This window comes from Monodelphis domestica, chromosome 5, assembly GCF_027887165.1.
Source record: "Monodelphis domestica isolate mMonDom1 chromosome 5, mMonDom1.pri, whole genome shotgun sequence".
Lineage (NCBI taxonomy): Eukaryota > Metazoa > Chordata > Mammalia > Didelphimorphia > Didelphidae > Monodelphis > Monodelphis domestica.
This window is the reverse complement of record NC_077231.1, coordinates 88,418,814-88,440,029: the sequence shown is the minus strand read 5'-3', so window position 1 is coordinate 88,440,029 and position 21,216 is coordinate 88,418,814. Positions and strand designations below refer to the sequence as shown.

Genomic DNA, 21,216 nt, shown 5'->3' with positions numbered 1-21,216 from the left:
CCAGGAGATTTATAGGTGAGCCTTTATTTTATTATTATTATTATTATTTTTAAACCCTTACCTTCTGTCTTGGAGTCAGTACTGTGTATTGGCTCCAAGGCAGAAAAGTGAATTGTAAGGGCTAGGAAATGAGGGTCAAGTGACTTGCCCAGGGTCACACAGCTGGGAAGTGTCTGAGGCCAGATTTGAACCTATGACCTCCCGTCTCTAGACCTGGCTCTCAATCTACTGAATTACCCAGCTGTCCCCTCCCTCATTGCTTTTAGAATGATGTCCCTGTCACATTGCAATTACATATGTTCATCATTATCATTATAGTCCCAATGAGGATCTACAGGTGGCCAGTATGGTGCATTGCACCCTCAGGGCTTATTAACATGAGATATAATCTTATCCCTCTCACATTCTGTCGAAAAGGCATGGAGAAATTGTTCAAAATCCTTATAAGAAGGATAAAAATGAAAGAATATGTCAGCCATCTTTTTTGTGAGAAGGATAGGTTCATTTTCATAACTAGGAACATCTCATTTAAATTCCTTAATATCCTGAGTTGTGAAAGGTCTATGTTGTTTTAATGTTAAGACATCCCCATTTGGTGCTAATGTGGGCACTTCCCTTAAAGGAAAAAGAATTCATAGGAATCAGTCAGTTTTTCTAGGAAGTGTCTGTGTGGATACTAAGGTAATACAAGTAGGAACCTGTATGGTAGGAGGACAAGGGTTTCTGGGATTTGGAAATTGTTGTGGGGTGGGAGAATGTACAGGACAGGAAGAGATATAAAGAGAAGGACCAGGAAAAGGAGTTTTAGCCAGGAGTTGCTCAAAATGAGCGAGGATGTTTTCCATATGAGACTTATGAGAAGAGTCCATCTGTATTTCAGGATAAATTGGATTTTCGCCTGAGTAATTTGGGAACAGGCTCATAAAATGTGAATTATGCTTTTGAATGGGATCCTCCTTTTCTATTTGATCATGAGAAGAGAGTTTGAAATTTTCCAATTGAATTTGTACTGCTGCTTCTATTTTTGCTTTCAGTTTCTGATTTTCAGCCTTTTGCATCTTAATATTAATAAGTAAGAACCGAAGAATTCTTAGCAGCATTAGGAAAAGGAGCCTTTCAGGAACCTTAATGGTTTCCAATTTGACAAAACCAAATGGATTTTTTGTAGAGAAATGATCATGTTGTTCTGCTTTTATTCTCTACAATGATATAGTGTGACTATATTGGATTTTTTAGTTGATATATATATATATATATTGGTGCTGCCCTTAGGTAGAAGAAAGGTAGCACTGAAGCTCAGCAGAAAAGGGAAAGAAAAATACTGAGTGCTCAATACTAAATTCTAGTGGCAGGGGTGAGGAGGTTTAAGCCAAGGATTATGGGCTGGTTTTAAGGGTTGAGGACACCTTTCAGCTGGAGTGGGAAGAGGTTGTTTTTTTCTTTGCTAAGAGGGAGCATAGGAAGCTGGGTAGGGTGTTTTTTGGAACAGGACTTAGTGAGGAGATAGGACCAGTACCCCATGAATAGAGAAAATGGATCCCCCTCTGCCTGGCTGGGATTTGGGGCAGGAAATTTAAAGCTTACCAATAGCAGGAACAGCAAGCAACAGTATCAGCAGAAGGATTTAGCAGGAATAGTCTCTGTGAGGGAGAGACCTGGCTACCTGGCTCTCCTGGAGGGGAATTATAGGAAATGAGCCTGGGAAAGCTTTGAAGGGTTTCCTTAATGGAGAAGGGAGAAGGAAAGGGGGGAGGGGAGCGGGAAAACCATGGCAGAAAAAGAAATCTGGTTCCTCTAGTTCTTAAATTTCTTCATGGTTGCCAAAAATTTGTAGGATTTTAATAATAATAATAATAGAGGGAAAGGAAAAAAAGGTCTTTTAGTCAAGTGAGCAGAGCAAAGAGAGACAGAGACTCATATTACAGCAGTTTATCAAAAGCACAAGCTCCAAAGAAAGAGTCCCACAGCTTGGGTCTCAGCCAAATTTATCTCATACACATCCTTATGTAAAATGAGGATGCAGTTTAAAAGGATGCTGGGAATGTAGCTCAGGTATTTGCAAATTTTCCATCTTAAGAGAGGGGAAAACTTAAGAGGGGTTTGAGAGAAGCACAAAAAGGGAGGGAAAGAGAAGGGGGGAGGGAATTTAACAGACCCTAAAAAATATAAGAGGGGAATAAAAAATAAGGGGGTGGAAAGGGAAGTAAAATAAGGGTGGGGATTAGGGGGATTGATTAAAAGTGAAACACTGGTGTAGAAGGAAATAGTGAAAGAAGAAAGGGCAAGATGAGGAGAGGAAATAAAAATGTTGGGGAATACACAGGTGGTAATCATAACTATGAATATGAATGGGATGAACTCACCCATAAAACAGAAGTAAATAGCAGAGTATATAAGAAACCAAAATCCTACTATATGTTGTCTACAAGAAATATACATCAGGCAGATAGACACACATGGGGTAAAGGTAAAAGGCTGGAGCAAAAAATCTATTGGGCATCAACTGAGTTAAAGAAGAAGTCACAATCATGATATCTGACAAAGCCAAAGTAAAAATAGATCTGATTGAAAGGGATAGGGAAGGCAATTACTTCCTTTAAAAAGGCACTATAGAAAATGAGGAAATATCCACACTCAAGATGTATGCACCAAATGGCATAGCATCCAAATTTCTAAAAGAGAAACTATTGTAACTTAAGTAGGAAATAGATAGTAAAACTATACTAGTGGGAGACCTGAACCTTCCTCTATCAGATCTAGGTAAATCAAACCAAAAAATAAATAATAAAGAGGCAAGGGATGTGAATAAAATCTTGGAAAAAAATAGAGTTAATAGTTATGTGGAGAAAAATAAATAGGGACAAAAAGGAATACAATTTCTTTTCAGCAGCACATAGTACATTCACTAAGATTGACCATGTACTATGGAATAAATAAATGGTAAACAAATGCAAAACAACAGAAAAAATAAATGCGAACTTTTCAGATCATAATGCAATAAAAATAATAATTAGTAAGGGTACAAGGAGAGGCAAATAAAAATTAATTGGAAATTAAATAATATAATTCTCCAAAAAAAGTTAGTCAAAAAACAAATCACAGAAACAATAATTTCATTGAAAAGAATAACACCAATGAGACATCCTATAAAAATCTATGGGATGCAACCAAAGTAGAACTCTGGGGTTGGGGTGGGGGATTTATATACTTGAGTACATATATTAACAAATTAGGAATGGCAGAGGTCAATGAATTCAACATGCAAATTAAAAAAAAATACTGGAAAGTGAACAAATTAAAAATCCCCAGATGAAAACTAAATTAGAGATCCTAAAACTGAAAGGAGAAATTGATAAAATTGAAAGTAAAAGAACTATTGATTTAATAAATAAGACTAGAAGCTGGTACTTTGAAAAAACAAATAAAATAGACAAAGTACTGGCCAATCTAATGAAAAAAAAGGAAGAAAACCAAATGAACAGTATCAGAGATGAAAATGGAGACCTCACCTCTATGAAGAGGAAATTAAGGAAATCATTAAAAACGATTTTGCACAACTATATGGCAACAAATATGCCAATTTAGGTGATATGGATAGATATTTACAAAAATATAAATTACTTATATTATCAGAAGAAATAGAATACTTAAATAATCCCATATCAGAAAAAGAAATTGAACAAGCCATCAAAGAATTCCCTAAGAAAAAATCCAGGATGAGATGGATTCACAAGTGAATTTTATCAAACATTCAAAGAACAATTAATCCCAATTTTATACAAAGTATTTTACATAATAAGAAAAGAAGGAGTTTTACCAAATTCTTTTCATTATGCAAATATGGTACTGATTCTAAAGTCAGGCAGATCAAAACAGAGAAAGAAATCTACTGACCAATTTCCTTAATGAACATAGATGCAAAAGTCTTAAATTAGAATACTAGTAAAAAGACTCCAGCAAGTGATCACAAGGGTTATTCATTAAAATCAGGTGGTATTTATACCAGGAATGCAAGGATGATTCAATATTAAGAAAACCATTCACATAATTGACCATATCAACAAGTAAGCCAACAAAAATCACATGATTACCTCAATAGATGCAGAAAAAGTCTTTGACAAAATGCAACACTCATTCCTATTGAAAACACTAGAAAGTATAGGAATAGAAGGGACTTTCCTAAAAATAATGAATAATATAAATCTAAAGCCATCTGCAAGCATCATCTCCAATGGGGATGATTAGAAGCCTTCCCAGTAAGATCTGGAGTGAAACAAGGATGCCCATTATCACCTCTTTTATTTAAGACTGTACTAAAAACACTAGCAGTAGCAATTAGAGAAGAAAAAGGAATTGAAGGGATTAAAACTGGCAATTAGGAGAATAAGCTATCACTCTTTGCAGATGGTAGGATGGTCTACTTAAAGAATTCTAGAGAATCAACCAAAAAGCTAGTCGAAATAATCAACAACTTTAGCAAAGTTGCAAGATACAAAATAACCATGCATAAGTCATCAGGATTTTTATATATCTCCATTTCAGCAGCAAGAATTAGAAAGAGAAATTCCATTTAAAATCACCCTAGACAATATAAAATACTTAGGAATCTATCTACCAAGACAAACACAGGAATTATGTGAACACAACTACAACACACTCTCCACACAATTAAAACTAGATCTAAACAATTGGAAAAACATTGATTGCTCGTGGGTAGGATGAGCTAACATAATAAAAAATGATAATCCTAACCAAATTAATTTACTTATTTAGTACCATGCCCATTGAACTACCAAAAAACCTTTTTACTGAATTAGAAAAAATCATAACAAAGTTCATTTGGAGAACAAAAGATCAAGGATATCCAGGAAAATCATGAAAAAATATTTCAAAGGAAAGAGGACTTGCAGTCCCAGATCTCAAACTATACTGTAAAGCAGTGGTCACCAAAACAATTTGGTACTGGCTAAGAGACAGACAGGAGGATCAGTGGAATAGACTTGGGGTAAATGACCTCAACAAGAAAGTCTATGATAAGCCCAAAGATCCCAGTTTTGGGGACCAAAACACACTATTTGATAAAAAAAAACCTGCTGGGAAAATTGGAAGGCAGTATGAGAGAGTTTAGGTTTGGATCAATATCTCATACCCTACACCAAGATAAACTCATAATGGGTGAATGACCTGAATATAAATTAGGCAAACACAGAATAGTATACTTGTCAGATCTTTCGGAAATGAAAGACTTTAACACCAAGCAAGAGGTAGAAAAAATCACAAAATTCAAAATCAATAATTTTGATTAACTCAAATGAAAAAAATTATTACAAACAAAACTAATGCATCCAAAATTAAAAGGGAAGCAACAAATTGGGAAACAATCTTCATTACAAAAACCTCTGACATAGGTCTAATTACTCAAATTTATAACGAGCTAAACCAATTGAATAAAAAACCAAGCCATTTTCCAATTGATGAATGGGCAAGGGACATGAATAGGCAATTTTCAGTTAAAGAAATCAAAACTAATAAGCACATGAAAAAATGTTCTAAATCTCTTATAATGAGAGAAATGAAAATCAAAACAACTCTGAGTTACCACTTTACACCTAGCAGATTGGCTAACATGACAGCAAAGGAAAGTAATGAATGCTGGAAGGGATGTGGCAAAGTAGGGACATTAATGCATTGCTGGTGGAGTTGTGAATTGATCCAACCATTCTGGAGGGCAATTTGGAACTATGCCCAAAGGGTGCTAAAAGACTCTCTGCCCTTTGATCCAGCTGGGTTTGTACCCCAAAGAGATAATAAGGAAAAAGACATGTACAAAAATATTCCTAGCTGTGCTCTTTGTTCTGGCAAACATTTGGAAAATGAGGGGATGCCCTTCAATTGGGGAATGGCTGACCAAATTATGGTATATGTTGGTGATGGAATACTATTGTGGTCAAAGGAATAATAAAGTGGAGGAATTCCATGGGAACTGGAACAACCTCCAGGAATTAGTACAGAGTGAGAGGAGCAGAATCAGGAAAACATTGTACACAGAGACTAATACACTGTGGTACAATAGAATGTAATGGACTTCTCCATTAGTGACAATGAAATGACCCTGAACAATTTGGAGGAATCTACCAGAAATAACACTATCCACATTCAGAGGAAACACTGTGGGAGTAAAAACACCAAAAGAAAACAACTGCTTGAATACATGGATCGAAGGGATATGATTGGGGATGTAGACTCTAAATGAATATCCTAGTGCAAACATCAACAACATGGAAATAGATTCTGATCAAGTACATAAATAATACCCAATGGAATTGCACATTGGCTATGGGAAGGATGGGTGGAGGAGAGGAAGTGAAATAATGTGATTATTGTCACCAAGGAATAATGTTCTAATTGACTAAATAAACTAATTCAAATGGAAAAAAAATAGTTTCTTGGTAGTTTGATAGGTATGGCCCTGAATAAGAAAATTAATTTGTTTAGGATTTTCATTTTTATTATAATAGCTTATCATACCCATGAGCAAGTTTTTCCAGTTTTTTAGAACTAGTTTGAATTGTGTGAAATGTGTTTTGTGGTTGTGTTCATATAATTCCTGTGTTCGTTTTGGCAAATAGATTCTGAAATATTTTATATTGTCTATAGTGATTTTTAAATGGAATTTCTCTTTCTAGCTCTTGCTGCTGAATTGAGTTGGAATTCTATAGAAATGCTGATGATTTATGTGGGTTTATTTTGTATCCTGCAACTTTGCTAAAGTTGTTGATTATTTCCACAAGCTTTTCGTTCATTTTTAAGGCTTCTTTAAGTAGACCATCATATCATATGCAAAGAATGATACTTTAGCCTCTTTATTGCCCACTTTAATCTCTTCAATTTCTTTTTCTTCTCCAATTGGTATAGTTAGCATTTCTAGTAAAATATTAAGTAATAATGCTGATAATGGGCATCCCTACTTCACTGCTGAAGGCATCTAACATATCCCCATTGCAGATGATGTTTGCTGATGGTTTTTAATATATACTGTTCATTATTTTTAGGAAAGACCTATTTATTTCTATGCTTTCTTGTGCTTTTAAATAGAAATGAGCATTGTATTTTGTCAGAGGCTTTTTCTGCATCTATTGCATCATGTGACTTCTGTTGGTTTGGTTATTGATATTGGTTAATTATGTGGATGGTTTTACTAATATTGAATCAACCTTGCATCCTGATATAAGTCCTATCTGGTCATAGTGAATAATCCTTGTGATAACTTGATGTAGTCTTTTTGCTAGGGTTTTACTTAAGATTTTTGCATCTATTTTCATTAAGGAGATGGGTCTATACTTTTCTTTCTCTGTTTTTTGGTTGGCCAGGCTTTGGAATCAGTACTGTATTGTGTCATAAAAAATGGTGAAACTCCTTCTTTGCTTTTTTTTTGTGAAATAGTTTGTATAGTTATAATTGGAAATATGTTACCCTAAAAAAGAACTATATATCCTGAGAGCCCACTGACATCCTGTCATAACTGTAAAATTTAAATTAGTATTTCTACTAAAAATATTATATTTTTAGAGGTTTATTAAAGATTATTAGAAATCAAGATACAAATCAATAAGCCACATTTTTAGGGCTGATAAGCCCATTCAATTTCACTTACTACATCCTGAGAGACGTGTGTGCTCAGAAGCGGAAGCAGAGAGACCCAAAGTAGGTGGAGAGCCCCTTTAAAGAATAATTTGTGATCTTGCACTCAGGTGAGGACTCAGGTGAGATTATAGGGCATTCTGTGAAGTGCCAAGGACTTCTGGGGATTGAAGTCTGGGGTTCAAATCTCCATTTTTACATCCCCCTTTGATAATTATTGGGAAATTTTTCCCCAAAAAGGATCATGAAAACATAATCAACTTAAAGATTACAATAATTTGAGGATAAGAGGAAAAAAAACAAAACCAATAATTTCTAGATGCATTGACAAAAAACCAGTTAGGGGGCAGTCCCCTTTGGCATGAAAGTATACATACAAATAAATAGTTCAATAAACCACACTCAAAGTTCATTCTTGATCTTCTTGTGCAGCTTGTGATCTGGAGGCATCTTCATGGTGTCTTCTCCAAACAGTTCAGTTTCTGGATTCAGAGAGGTATCATGTTTCTTAACCTAAAATTCTTCTCAAAAGAAATTTAAACTTTGCAATTTAGAATAATAATATTTTTACATTCCCTGCCTTGAAGAGAGTGATTGAAAAACACAGGGATCATTTAGGGATGCATGGCTGAGTTATGAAGTATATGAATCAATTGACAAGAGAAATTAAAAAGACATCAGAAAAATCCCAATAAAAAAAGATAATGTCTGGATGAAAATATAGACTATCAAAGTCTTATGTGTAAAAATTCTAAGTAAAGGAAAAATAAATCTATACCAATCATGGTGCTGTGGTAAGGTGGGGATTTTGAAATGGCTAACCAGCCATCGGCATGTGGTTTTTATTTGGTATCCTCTTTAGTCCTTGATTTCTAATGATCTTTAATAAATCTCGTAAAATAAAATATTTTTACTATTAAGATATAATTTAAAATTTTACATTTGGTGACCAGAAGGGACAAGAAAAACTCTAAAAAAAATTTTAAGGTAGCCTTGATAAATTTTGAACCACGTTTCTCCTGCCAAGGCATTTCACCCCCTACCCTCATCTACCCACCCTCGCAAACTCTGGGAGAACTCAAAACACTCTACTGGACCTGCTGTTTTTCTTTTCCTACTTTTTACCTCGTTGCTTGCTCTCCCTATTGGCTGGGCTATTTTTAGATGGGGGATGCTTGGAGGAGAAGAGATAAGATTCTTCTCCTGATCCTTCTTGATCCTGCGCTAAAGCCCACCAGCTTGCTTCTACTCTTGCTCCTGCTCCTGCTACCTGTTGCTGGCTCCTGGGTTGTCCCAGCCATCCGCTCCTGACCTTCTTTACTATGATCATTCACCTGGCCCAGGCCCCAGTCCCAGGCTTCCAACAACTCTGCTCCTGATCTCCAGCCTCCGACCCAGATTGCTCATCCAGCCCCAGCCCCAGGTCCCAAGCTTCTGGTAGCTGCCACTGTGTCTTTGGAATCACAAACCAACTGGTAAAAACTGGGGTGGTTTTTTCCTTAGGCATCAATTAGCCTCCATGTGGCAGGGGACCTGAGGGGGGGAAGGGAAGAAGGAAGTTACTCTCCCAAATAGGAAGTTGATTACAAGCATGGCAAACTCTTGAGCAATGCATTGCCTATTTCAAACAGTTTCTACCATTCATGAGTGCAATGATCCTTTCACTTATCTTGCCTGAGATTCAGGGGAGAATCAACCCTTTGCTGTTCTGGCCTGCCCAATCTCTAAGATTCATTCAATTTGGGATTCCTTCACACTATGCTCAGTGAGAAGTTCTCCCTTGCTATGGGAGATTCCACATTACTGAAAGAAGGGATCTGAATAGATAGAAGAAGGAACTTTAAAGAGACTGAAGGTTAAAATTTTAATCCTTTTCAGACTCCATTTTTTATGAAAGTCTCGTATTTTATTGTATTTTGCTTATTGTTTTGTTTAAGATTTAATTTGGTTGGTTTTAAGTTCATATATAAATGTATTCAATACTATTCTGTTACAGTGAATCATTTTAATGTACTGGAATTTAACAACCGTTATATTCTGTTACCTTTCCCCTATAACTATATTGAACAAATATTATTGAATAAGCTCATATAAAAACAGTCCCCCCACCCCCCATTTTGGCTTTGTAAATTGTCATAGAGAATGAATGGACTTCATCAAAAACTGGTTATAATTGCATAACAACCTTTGGAAAATTTAATGAGATAAATATCTCAAATTGATTTTAAGGGGTCTTCAGATATGATTTTTAGATTTTTCAACAACTCTAATCATTTTGCCTGCCTCTTAGTTATTTGTAATAAGAAGTAAGACCCATTTTAGTAGCTGAAGTGAAACATTATTATAATCCCCACCTCCTGATGGGATATAACAGTCTCATATCAAAGGAGCTGGGAAGTTGATCTCAGGGCATGTTACCCCTGGATGGCTATTGTTTGCTATTGTAATTAAATGGGCTATTATAATTTGGGGATACTGATACTTTTAGAATGTGCATTACCTGTTATATTACTGTCCTTTATAAAAAAAAAAAACCTGTTACTTTGTGAAAATAATTTGCTTGCACTCACAGTGGATCATAGCCAGGTTTGAAGATGAAATGGATCTCATTTTTGGTGAGAAACCTTTGTATTCTACTTTTCCTTAGCTGACACAGTGTGTCAATAATTATAAGCTATATATTTTTATTTTTAAAACTGTTTTATTATTGTTTTTGCTTGCATGTGCAATATACTATTTCAGTTTTTTATTTTTCTCTCCTTTTTGTATTTTAAGCATGTCACCAGCATTAAGAAGATTTTCTTTAACTTTTTTGATTTTTCAGTAATATAAGTTTAAGATACATTTGCCCTAATGTCAATGCACACCCCAAAAGCTTTAGACTATAAAAATATGCCACTGAGTGTTTAAAAAAAATTATGGGACTTTGATTAATGATTGTGTCTGATTCCAGGAGAAGGGAACAAAAGAGGAAATATACAGTGTCATGCAGCACAAGGTCAACAAGAGTCCAAACCAATCCTATGTGGATTGATGACATTCTATGTAAAGAGCACAAGGACTTGAACCTAGTGTGAGATATGAGGTTGAGGTGCTTGACATATGTTAAGATGCAGAACTCCTTGAACCACACCCATTGTGAAATATATTAAAGTACCTAACAATTGGCCATTCTGCTCCCCTATCCCTGGAGTGAAGGTAAAATCAGACCAGGGAATGACACTTCCCTATCACTCCTTTTTTTCTCTCTTATAGTATGGCAACTTCTTGTAGTATTGGCTTTAAATGGGTAAGTGAAATATTATTGCATTTTGTCCTACAGACTTGAGGGATAGAAATCACTTTAATTGGGTCCTGATGCAAGGACCTGTTATAGGTTTATTTTCTTTTACTTAGAATTTTTACACATAAGACTTTGATAGTCCATATTTCATTCAGAAGTTATCTTTTCTCTTTTATTTGGATTATTTTTTATTTTTGATTTCTCTTGTCAATTGATTCATATACCTCATAACTTAGCCATGCATCCCTAAGTGATTCTTGTGTTTTTCAACACCCTCTTCAGGAGAGAATGTATAATTATTCTAAATTGCAAAGTTTAAATTCTTTTTGAGAATAATTTTAGGTAAGAAATATGCTACCTTTCTTGAATCCAGAAAATGAACTGTTTGGAGAAGGCACCATGAAGATACCTCCACAAACCACATGCTGCACCAGAAGATCCAATGTGAACTTTGAGCTGTGGTAATTTGAACTGTGTGGAATTGAATGCATTTGTTTTGTATGTATACTCTTATGCCATAGGGGACTGCTTCCAATTAGCTTTTTGTCAATGCTTCTAGCAATTATTGGTTTTGTTCTCTTTTCCTCTAATCCTCAAATTATTGTAATTTCAAAGTGGGTATGTTTACAAGACCCATTGGAGAGACTAGTCTTCCTCAGCTCTCAGGGGGTAATGTATACAACTGAAAATCTGTTACCTAAAAAAGAACTGCATATCCTGAGAGCCCACTGACTTCCTGTCATTACATACTTCCTGTAGACAGAGGATTAAGTGAATGAGTGTTGAGGCTCTGCCTCCTCTTTGTCATGATGCAGCAATCATGGAGGCATGGTAAGGTGGGGATTCTGAAATTGCTAACCAGCCATGGGCACATGGTTTTTATTTTGTATCCTCTTTATTCCTTGGTTTCTAATGATCATTTAATAAACTTCCCAATATATTTTTTTTTATTTAAGATTTAATTTTAAATTTTACAATAGTACTGGGGTTAGTTTTTCTTTAAATATATGATAGAATTCACTTGTGAATCCATTTGGCCCTGGGTTTGTTTTTTTAAGGAGTTCCTTGATGACTTGTTCAATTTCTTTTTCTGAATCAGGATTAAGTATTCTATTTTCTCTTTTGTTAATCCAGGAAATTTATTTTTTTATAGATCATCACCCATTTCATCTAGATTATCATATTTATTGCCATATAATTGGGCAAAATAGCTCTTAATAATTACCTTAATTTCCTCTTCATTAGAGGTGATTATCCTTTTCATCTTTGATAGTTAATTTGCTTTTCTTCTTTCTTTTTTTAGACTAATGTGTACTTTATTTATTTTTTCAAAATACCAACTCCTAGTCTTATTTATTAGTTCAATAGTCATTTTACTTTTACTTTTATTAATTTCTCCTTTGATTTTTAGGATTTCCAATTTAATTGTTTTCTGGGGATCTTTAATTTGGTCTCTCTCTAGTTTTTTAAGTTGCATGCCCCATTTATTGATCTCTTCCCTCTCTGATTTGTTGATATATCCACTCAGGGATAGAAAATTTCCCCCAAGTACTGCTTTGACTGTATCCCAGAGATTTCATTTATTTATTAATTTTATTTAGACTATTTTCCATGGTTACATAATTCATATTCTTTCCCTCCTCCTCCTTCCCCCCATCATCAATGAGCAATTCAATTGTATCTCATAGATTTTGATACGCTCTTTTCTCATTGTCATTCTCTTCAATGAAATCAGTAATTGTTTCTTTGATTTGTAATTTGACCCACCAGTTTTAAGGAATTAGATTATTTAATTTTCAATCAAATTTAAATTTGCCTTTTCATAAGCCCTTGTTAATTATGATTTTATTGCATTATGATCTAAAAAAGTCACATTTATTATTTGCAATCTGTTTGCATTGTTTGCAATGTTTTTATGCCCTAGTACATAACCAACCTTTGTGTATGTGCCATGTGCTATTGAAAAGAAGGTATATTCCTTTTTATCCCTATTTATTTTTCGTCATATATGTTAGTTCTAAATTTTCTAACATTTTATTCACTTCCCTTTTTATTTATTTTTTGGTTTGATTTATCTAGTTCTGATAGGGGAACATTGATGTTCCCCACTAACATGGTTTTACTATCTATTTTCTCTTTAATCTCCTTTAAGAATCTGGATATTATGCCATTTGGTGCATACATGTTGAGTACTGATATTTCTTCATTATTTATACTGCCTTTCATCAAGATGTAATTACTTTATTTCTTTTAATCAAATCTATTTTTTATGTTAGCTTTATCTGAAATCATAATTGCTATGCTTGCCTTTTTTTTTTTTTGGTCTCAGTTGAAGTCCAGTAAGTTCTGCTTCATCCTTTTACTTTACTCTGTGTATGTCTACCTGCCTCAAGTATTTTTCTTATAGACCACATATAGTAGGATTCTGGTTTTTAATTAATTTTGTTATGCATTTCTTTTTTATGTGTGAATTCAGCCCATTCAATTATGATTAGTCTTCCCCTCCATTTTGACTTCCTCCTTTAATCCTACCTTTTCTCTCATCCCTCTTACCCTCCCCGCTCCGGATTCCACTTTTAGCCAATCTCCCCCTTTCCCCCTCCCTAATGTTACTCCTCTCCTTGCTCCCTCCTTTTTTATTATTTCCCTCTTACTATAGTGCCTTTTAAATGACCCCCAATCTCTACCTCCCTTGTTGTGCTCCCATTCCCACCATCCAATTTATTACCTTTCTACTTCTCTATAGAGCATGATACAGTTCTGTGCCCCATGGATCTGACTGTTGTTCCTTTTCTGAGCCAACTCCAATGAGTGCAAGATTTCAGTATTACATGTCACTAACCTCTTCCTCCCTTCCATTGTTTTGGTCTCCATCCCTCCTTCCCCCACTCTTCTTTATGAAATATATATTTACCACATTTTACTTCTTTTCTCATTTCTCTCAGTATTATCCTCTTTTTTACTCCTATTTTAATATTTTCTTTGACATATCATCCTATATGGTTTACCACCATACTCTCTAAATGTACTTTTCTAGCTACACAATTTTATGAGTTACCAATATCATCTTTTCATATAGGAATACAAGTCACTTGACCTTATTTTGTCCCTTAATTTTTTTTCTTTTTTAATTACATTTTTATGATTCTCTTGAGTTTTGTATTTGGGCACCAAATTTTCTGTTTAAGTCTGGTTTTTTCTTCAGGAATGCTTGGAAAGATTATCTTTCTCTAAATGACCATACATTCCCCTACAAGAATGCAGTCAATTTTGCTGGGTAGCTGATTCTTGGTTGTAGACTCAATTCCCTTGCTTTTCAGAATATCATATTCCCTGCCTTCTAGTCCTTCAGTGTAGATGCAACCAGGTCCTATGTAATACAGACTGTGGCTCCATGATATATGACTTGTTTCTTTCTAGCAGCTTCTAGTATCTTCTCCTTGGTCTGGAAGTTCTTGAGCTTGGTCATAACTTTTCTGGGCAATGTCATTTGGGGATTTAATGTGGGATGTGATCTGTGGATTCCTTCAATCTCTATTTTTCCCTCTTTTTCAAGAATATCAGGGCAGTTTTTTGGGATAATTTCCTGTAGAATGATGTCCAGGCTTTTTTCTTTGGTCATGACTTTTTGATAGCCTAATAGTTCTTAAATTGTTTCTCCTGGATCTATTCTGCAGGTCAGTTGTTTTTATCAATGAGGGGTTTCATATTTTCTTCAACTTTTTCATTCTTTTGAATTTGTTTTTATAGGTTTTTGCTGCCTTATGAAGTCATTCACTTCTAATTCTTCAATGCTAATTTTTAAAGCCTGAATTTCATCCTTGAATTTTTTATCCACCTTTTTCTTTTGATCTATTTTTCTTTGTAAGTCATTGATTTCATCTTTTACTTTCTTTTTCTCATTTTCAAGCTGGTCAATTCTGGATTTTAAGACACTATTTTCTTGTTTTAGTTCATGTGTCTGTTTCCAGATAATCTATTTTGCTTTTTAAGTTCTTTCCCCAATTTTCTTAAACCTCTCTTATTTGTTTTTTTAATTCTTTTTTGAGCTTTTCCAGATCCTGAGCCCAATTAGCTGGAGTTTCTCAGTTTTTTCTTGCTGTTCCTTGGTTCTCCTCTGTTCCATTTGTTCTTTGTTTATTACCTGAATAGAACCTGTCAATCATAATTTCTTTTTTTCTTTGTCTTTTGTTTACTCATAAACTTCTTTCCTCCTCCTTATGGGCTATATTCTTGCTCTTCTGTTTGTTTGCTGGATCTCTGATTTTGCATTTTTCTTTCTTAAAGAGACTTCTTTTCTATTGTGTTGGTAAACTGGATTAGGCTGCTTGAGATGACCTGTTATATTAATGTGCCCTGAAGTCAAATCTTCCCCAGCTGCCAGCAGCAGCTGAAGGTAAAGGTGAAAGTGAAGGTTTGGAGGCTGAAGGTAGTTACCCTCAGCCCTCCCCTCTGAGTCTTATCACAGGTCTCAGAGCAGTAGGTGAGGGAGGGGTGTTGGATCTTTCCCTAATATACCCAAATTCAACTTTATCTGCATACCTTTCAGGTTGAATTGAGTAGGAGAGACCTGTGGCTCTGTCTTGTTGTTAAGTTTGGCTTTCTGTCTATTTTGAAGCTTTTATTTCTGCTTTTGGTGTGGAAGGAAAGTCACAGAAGGATTCAGCTTCTTCTGCTTCTAAGTTGCCATCTTGATCTGGGCAATTTCTTAGAATATTAGAGCAGCAAAGTTTGCTACGTTGACTTTTCCTTTCACAAAATCTATCTTTATGACATGAGATACTGTTTGATCCATTTTACCCATGGTAGAACTTTTTTCAAAATTTGAGTCTCTCCTCTCAAGTCCTGCTGCTGCTTTCTCAAGTAAGAGTATGTAATATTCTTCAATATTATTGTAACTCATGGAATAGGGGGGCCTAAGGAGAGGGAAAGAGTTAAGGGTATGGCCAGTTCATGAAGGTATCAGAACATACAAAACAATATTTTCTTGCCTTATAACTTTGGACAGGGGAGTTAGCTAGGAGAGCACTAGTGCATTTATGGCTGTGCAGCTGGCTTTGGAGGAGGCAACTGGGAGAGTGCCAGCTTGGGTGAACTGGCTCAGGGATGGCTAGGGGGAGCACCAATGTGAACACACAGTCCAGCTCAGGGCTGCCTAAGGGAGTGGTGGCAAGCCCAAGGTCTGGCTGTGGGGAGGAGGCTACTAAGGAAATGGCCAGCCACATGTGGTTGCTGCCTTTTCCTACTCTGGCCTATGTTTTATTATTTAATAAATAATTATAAATTAAGATATAATCTCCAGAGAATTTTTATCATAACAGGACAATGTAGAAATAGATTGGTTCCCCAAAGGTTCAAGATAGGGAAGTGAGCCAGTGTATGAGTGATGGCCTAGGAAAGAACTGATGATGGGACTGTGAGTCATAGTGAAAACAAAGAACAGAGATTGGTGGATTATAGGGCAGAGGGATTCATGTTCAAGCATCTTTGAAATTTCTTTATCTGATCACAATCTGTTATCACTCCATACCTCCCTCTGCCTTATAATCCATCAAACCCTGTTTGTATTGGTAAATATATGTATTTACACACATACACACACATTTATGTGTATACACACACATACATATGATGTCTGTCTATCAGATATTGATTGATAGATAGAAGTATCCCAGTGTGTATGTAAGGAAGCTTTTGATAGAGTTGCCTCAGAGTTGGGCAATCTAGTTCCAAGTCCTGTCTCACTGGATACTGACCCTATGATATTGGACAAATTGACCAATTCCAATATTATGCTTAGGTGAAAAAAGGCATTTCATATTTTTGCCAGCTATCAAAAACTAATCTAATTAGTGTTGCTGCTTAGACCTGGTTCCATTAGAATACTGGCTACAACCCTAAGAGAAATATAGAAGCCATGATTAGAGATAGTTCAAAGGACTCTCTGAATACTGTCATCTCTCAGTCTGCAGTTTATCTCAGCTCTTCTTTATACGCCAGCCCTTTGTCAGTTTTAGACCCAGACTTCTTGGTTTCAGGCTCCATTCTCAACCCATTTCCCCAGGATCAAGACTTCAGACTTGTTCTTCCTTACCCTTTGCTGCTGTCAGAATCCTGTAGACAAACACCTTAACAGCCTCATGACTAAATTGCTGCTCCCAGTCTTGACAAGAACTGTCCTGGCTTGAATCTTGTGTCATTGTCTCATGTGATCCAAAGAATCCTTACAGCTTAAGCCAGGTCTATAGGCCTTAGTGTTCACTTATGAGCATGACAATCACTATGGAAGAATCATCTATCAATAAACTGTTTTTCTTCCAGAGAGGTGAGGATTGGTTATAGGACATTGAAAGGTATAAAGATCTTTGTAAGTTTTACTTTGGATGAAGGAGGCGGTGAGAACAGCAATAAGCAGATGGACTTCAAAGACAATAAAAATAAATAACAACAAAACACTTGATGGTTTATGAAGCACTTGTCATATTTTTGCCTTTGACCCTACTGACAACTCTGAAGGGTATTACGATCTCATTTTTACCAATGCTGAAACAGCCTCAGAGAAATAACTTGTTCGACCAAGTATGCATTTAGCTACTGTCAGAGGGGAGCTTTCAACTCAACTTTTCTTAATTCCAAGGCTTTCCACTTATTCTACATTGTCTCAGATTAAAATCAGATTTGTTTTCACTACACAGTATAATTCTAGTATCAGAAAGGTGGACACTGATGGTTTGAACTAACTGGATTTTTTTCTTTTTTTTTCCTCACTTCTTTTGAGTGATAATTTCCCTCTCCCTGAACCTCCTATTTGGAAACAATTAGTTTAAAAGGGGAATAAAACAGATCCTTTTCAGGATATACCTATTAGTCCCAAAGATGCATGTAAAATTCAAATAATTTACAGTCTGCAATGTGAGACCCATTTTGTATGAGAGCCTCTTGAGTCGAGGCTCTCCATCTAATAAATTTGACTGTGATAGAAATATAAGTAGTTAGTCCTGATTAAGAGGAAAGAAAGATGACTGGATTTAGAGTCAGAAAACTCAGTTTGAATCTTAGATTTGTTTCCCCTGTGGCTTTGAACAAGTCGCTTAAAACTCCTTGGGTTCTCATCTTTATATGAGAGAGTGGGACTAGAGGACTTCTAAATTCCCTTCTAGCCCTATGTCAATTATCCCATGATCTAGCACTGTCCTCTTCTGTAGGGGAGAGGGTGGATCATCCCCACCACCCCACCATTCTTCATGACTTTTCATATTCCATTGTCCACACACCTATTTTTTACATTACATATCAAGGAAGAGAAGAATATCAAGGGAAAACAAATCCCAAATCCTTGTAACAAATTTGCAAACAAAATAAAGTCTCATATTGTCTATGACCAATAGTGTGATTGTTTTCTGCATTTTGAGGTCATTATGTCTGTTTCATGTGATTGATGGCCCAAGGTCCCTTGGACTGTTGAGATTATCATGGAATTGATCCAGAATTTAGGTTTTTCTGATTGTGGTCTCTTCCACAAATCACGTAGCTGCCATAGTAAGTAGTAGAGCTGGACGTTCTTCCATGATCTCTGCCTCTTAAGTCTTCCCCTCTAAACCAATCAGTATCATTTATTAATTGTTTGCTAAGTGCCAGGTATTGTACTAAGCACTGGGAATACAAAGAGTGTCAAAAGACAGTTCCTGCCCGTAAGGAACTCAAAATCTTATGAAATTGAGTCTAATGGATAAACCAAGAATTCTTAATATTTTTTTCCTTTTTGGTGGCATGGATCCCTCTGACAGTTTGGTGAAGCCTTTGCATTCTTTTTGAGTTATTTTAAATGGACAAAACAAAACACATAGAATTTATAATAACATTTGTGTAGCACTTCAACTCTTTATATGTGTGATTTCATTTAGATCTCACAACAACCATTCTTGGAAGTTTTTTTTAGTTCTTATGATAACCCTGGGAAGGAGGGAGGAAGGAAGGAAGGAAAGAGTGAAGGGTGAAGGATAAAAAGGAGAAAGGAGAGAAAGGGTAAAGTGAAGGAATAAAATTTTAATGATATTCCATCTGTCAGGCACTGTGGTAAGCATTTTACACATTTGCCCTGGTTTGGTCCTTACAGTAACTAGAGGAGATACATAATTGCTGTTATCTCCACTTGAGGACAGTGATACAGAAAGGTGAAGTGATTGGACCAGGGCCGCAGAGTCCATAAACAAAACTGAGGTTGGTAAGTCAGGAAATCAAGGTCTTATCTGACTCCAAGTGTATATGGCACCAAACTTCTAGAATTACCAAGGCAACGAATTATGTTGAAATAAAGGCACAGGAGACCATTAGTAAGGTGACTCTATGATTGGGTCATAGTGTGTGGGCGTCCTCCCCCGGGGTGGCTGAGGAGTCTGGGTCAGCTGGGCGCCCGGGGGTGGTGGTGAGCCCCCTTCAACCACAGAGACCATGGGGGGAAGGGATATCTTCACTGGATGGGACTATTTGGTTTTTGCATTCCCGCTGGTTTTCTTGGCCATCGTGGGCATCTACTTCGCTCTGACTGAACACTATGAAAGTGATGAAAACTTCCTCCTGGCAGGGCGACAAATGACGGGGTATCCAGTGTCCATGTCGCTTATAGTCAGTTTCCTGTCCTCTGTCACCATGCTGAGCTTGCCTGTCGAGGTGTACCTCTATGGCGCCAAATTCTTTAACTTAGTGTTTGGGTACGCTGTAGTGACCTTCATCTCAGGGGAGCTGTTCCTGCCCCTCTTCTATCGACTCGACATCACCAGCACCTATGAGGTGGGTAGGGCCAGAGGGGTGGTCATCTAGCCTGAAAGCTCCTACTGTGTCCTACTGTGTGCCAGGCACACGAGGGGTACAAGTTGTAAAGAAAGCCCAAAACAAGTTATTCACTACTGAAGCACTTGATTATGTGCTAAGTACTGAGCTAAGAGTGGGAAGATAACAAGATACAAAGAAAGGCTTAAAAAAAAAAAAAGCTTAAAAGCCTCAGCTAAAATCTTTCCTTCTGCAAAAGTTTTTCTTGATCCTTAATGTAAGATCCATTTATCCTGCCTATATCATTTGTGTGTTGTCTCCTCTATTAGACTGGGAACTCCTTGATGTCAGGGACTGTCTTTTGTCTTTCTTATGTATCCCCAGTGATTAGCATTGTGCCTGGAACATACAGGCACTTAATAAATGTCATTATTGCATTTTTTTTTAAGATTTAAATTTTTTTTTGTTCCAGATTATACATTGGTAGAATTTTCAATTGGTAAATTTCTGGCATTTTACACTTCATGTCTCCTTCTTTCTTTCAAGTCTCCCCAACTTGGCAGGTGGTATGATATAGATTGTACATGTGCTATTATAGGATATATATTTCCATGTTCATTATGTTGAAAGAAAACACATACCACACTAGAGAATAATTAACAGAAAAAATAAAATGAATAGAATTCTTCAAGCTGTATTCAGACTTGTCAGTTCCTTCTATAACAGTAGATAACCTTTTCCCTTAATAATCTTTGATCTCATTGGGATACACACCTAGTAGTGGTATTTTGTACTGAAAGAGTATACAGAGTTTGATTCCCTTTGGGTATGGTTCCAAATTGCTCTCCTTAATGGTTATATCAGTTTACAGATCCATCAACAGTGTGCCAGTGTCTCAAATTTTCCATATTCTCCTCCAAAATTTAAAATTTTCCTTTTTTTTGGTCAAAATTAGCCCATGTCATAGTGATTCTATTCCAGACCTTTATCTTTACTCTCTGTGTATCTGCTTTTAATGTGTTTCCTATAGACAACATGTGGCATTCTAGCTTTTAATCCACTCTGCTGTCTTCTTCTGTTTTATAGATGAATTCTTCCTGTTCGCTTTCACAATTATGATTATTAACTATGTGTTTCTTCCCATTTCTTCTTATCTTCCTTTTCCTTCTCTCTCTGTTCACAAATATTTTTGTTTTTGAATCTTTCCTCTCTGGCTTCACCCTCCCTTTTGTCTATCCCTCCCTTTTCTTATTTTTCTCTCCTCTTCATATTTACCTGTACTTGTGTTTTGCTTGTTTTTTTTTTTTTAATATATCCCATTAGATTAAAATTATTCTCCCTGCTCTGTTTTCTGTTTCCTAAGCAATTTAATGTTACCTTAGGTACTTGAAGTATCCTAGGTATTTTAAGAATCCTAGTTATCATTTTATGTAATAATGCAATTAGTTTAACAACATTGTTCCCCTTAATTACCTTAAGTATCTTCAGTACTTAAATATCTCAGGCAACATTTTCTTATGTAG

General features: G+C 35.9%; 1 protein-coding gene across 1 annotated transcript in view; it reads left to right on the top strand.

Annotated features, from left to right (window-relative positions):
* Positions 1–18,742: 18,742 nt before the first annotated feature.
* The window catches only part of LOC100020542 (sodium-coupled monocarboxylate transporter 1-like), a 229,483-nt gene continuing 227,009 nt past the window's right edge, over positions 18,743–21,216 (top strand). The window contains exon 1 of the mRNA XM_016425807.2: positions 18,743–19,714. Coding sequence (XP_016281293.2) covers positions 19,376–19,714 — 339 coding nt within the window. The 5' untranslated portion in view covers positions 18,743–19,375. The remainder of the gene's footprint in view (positions 19,715–21,216) is intronic.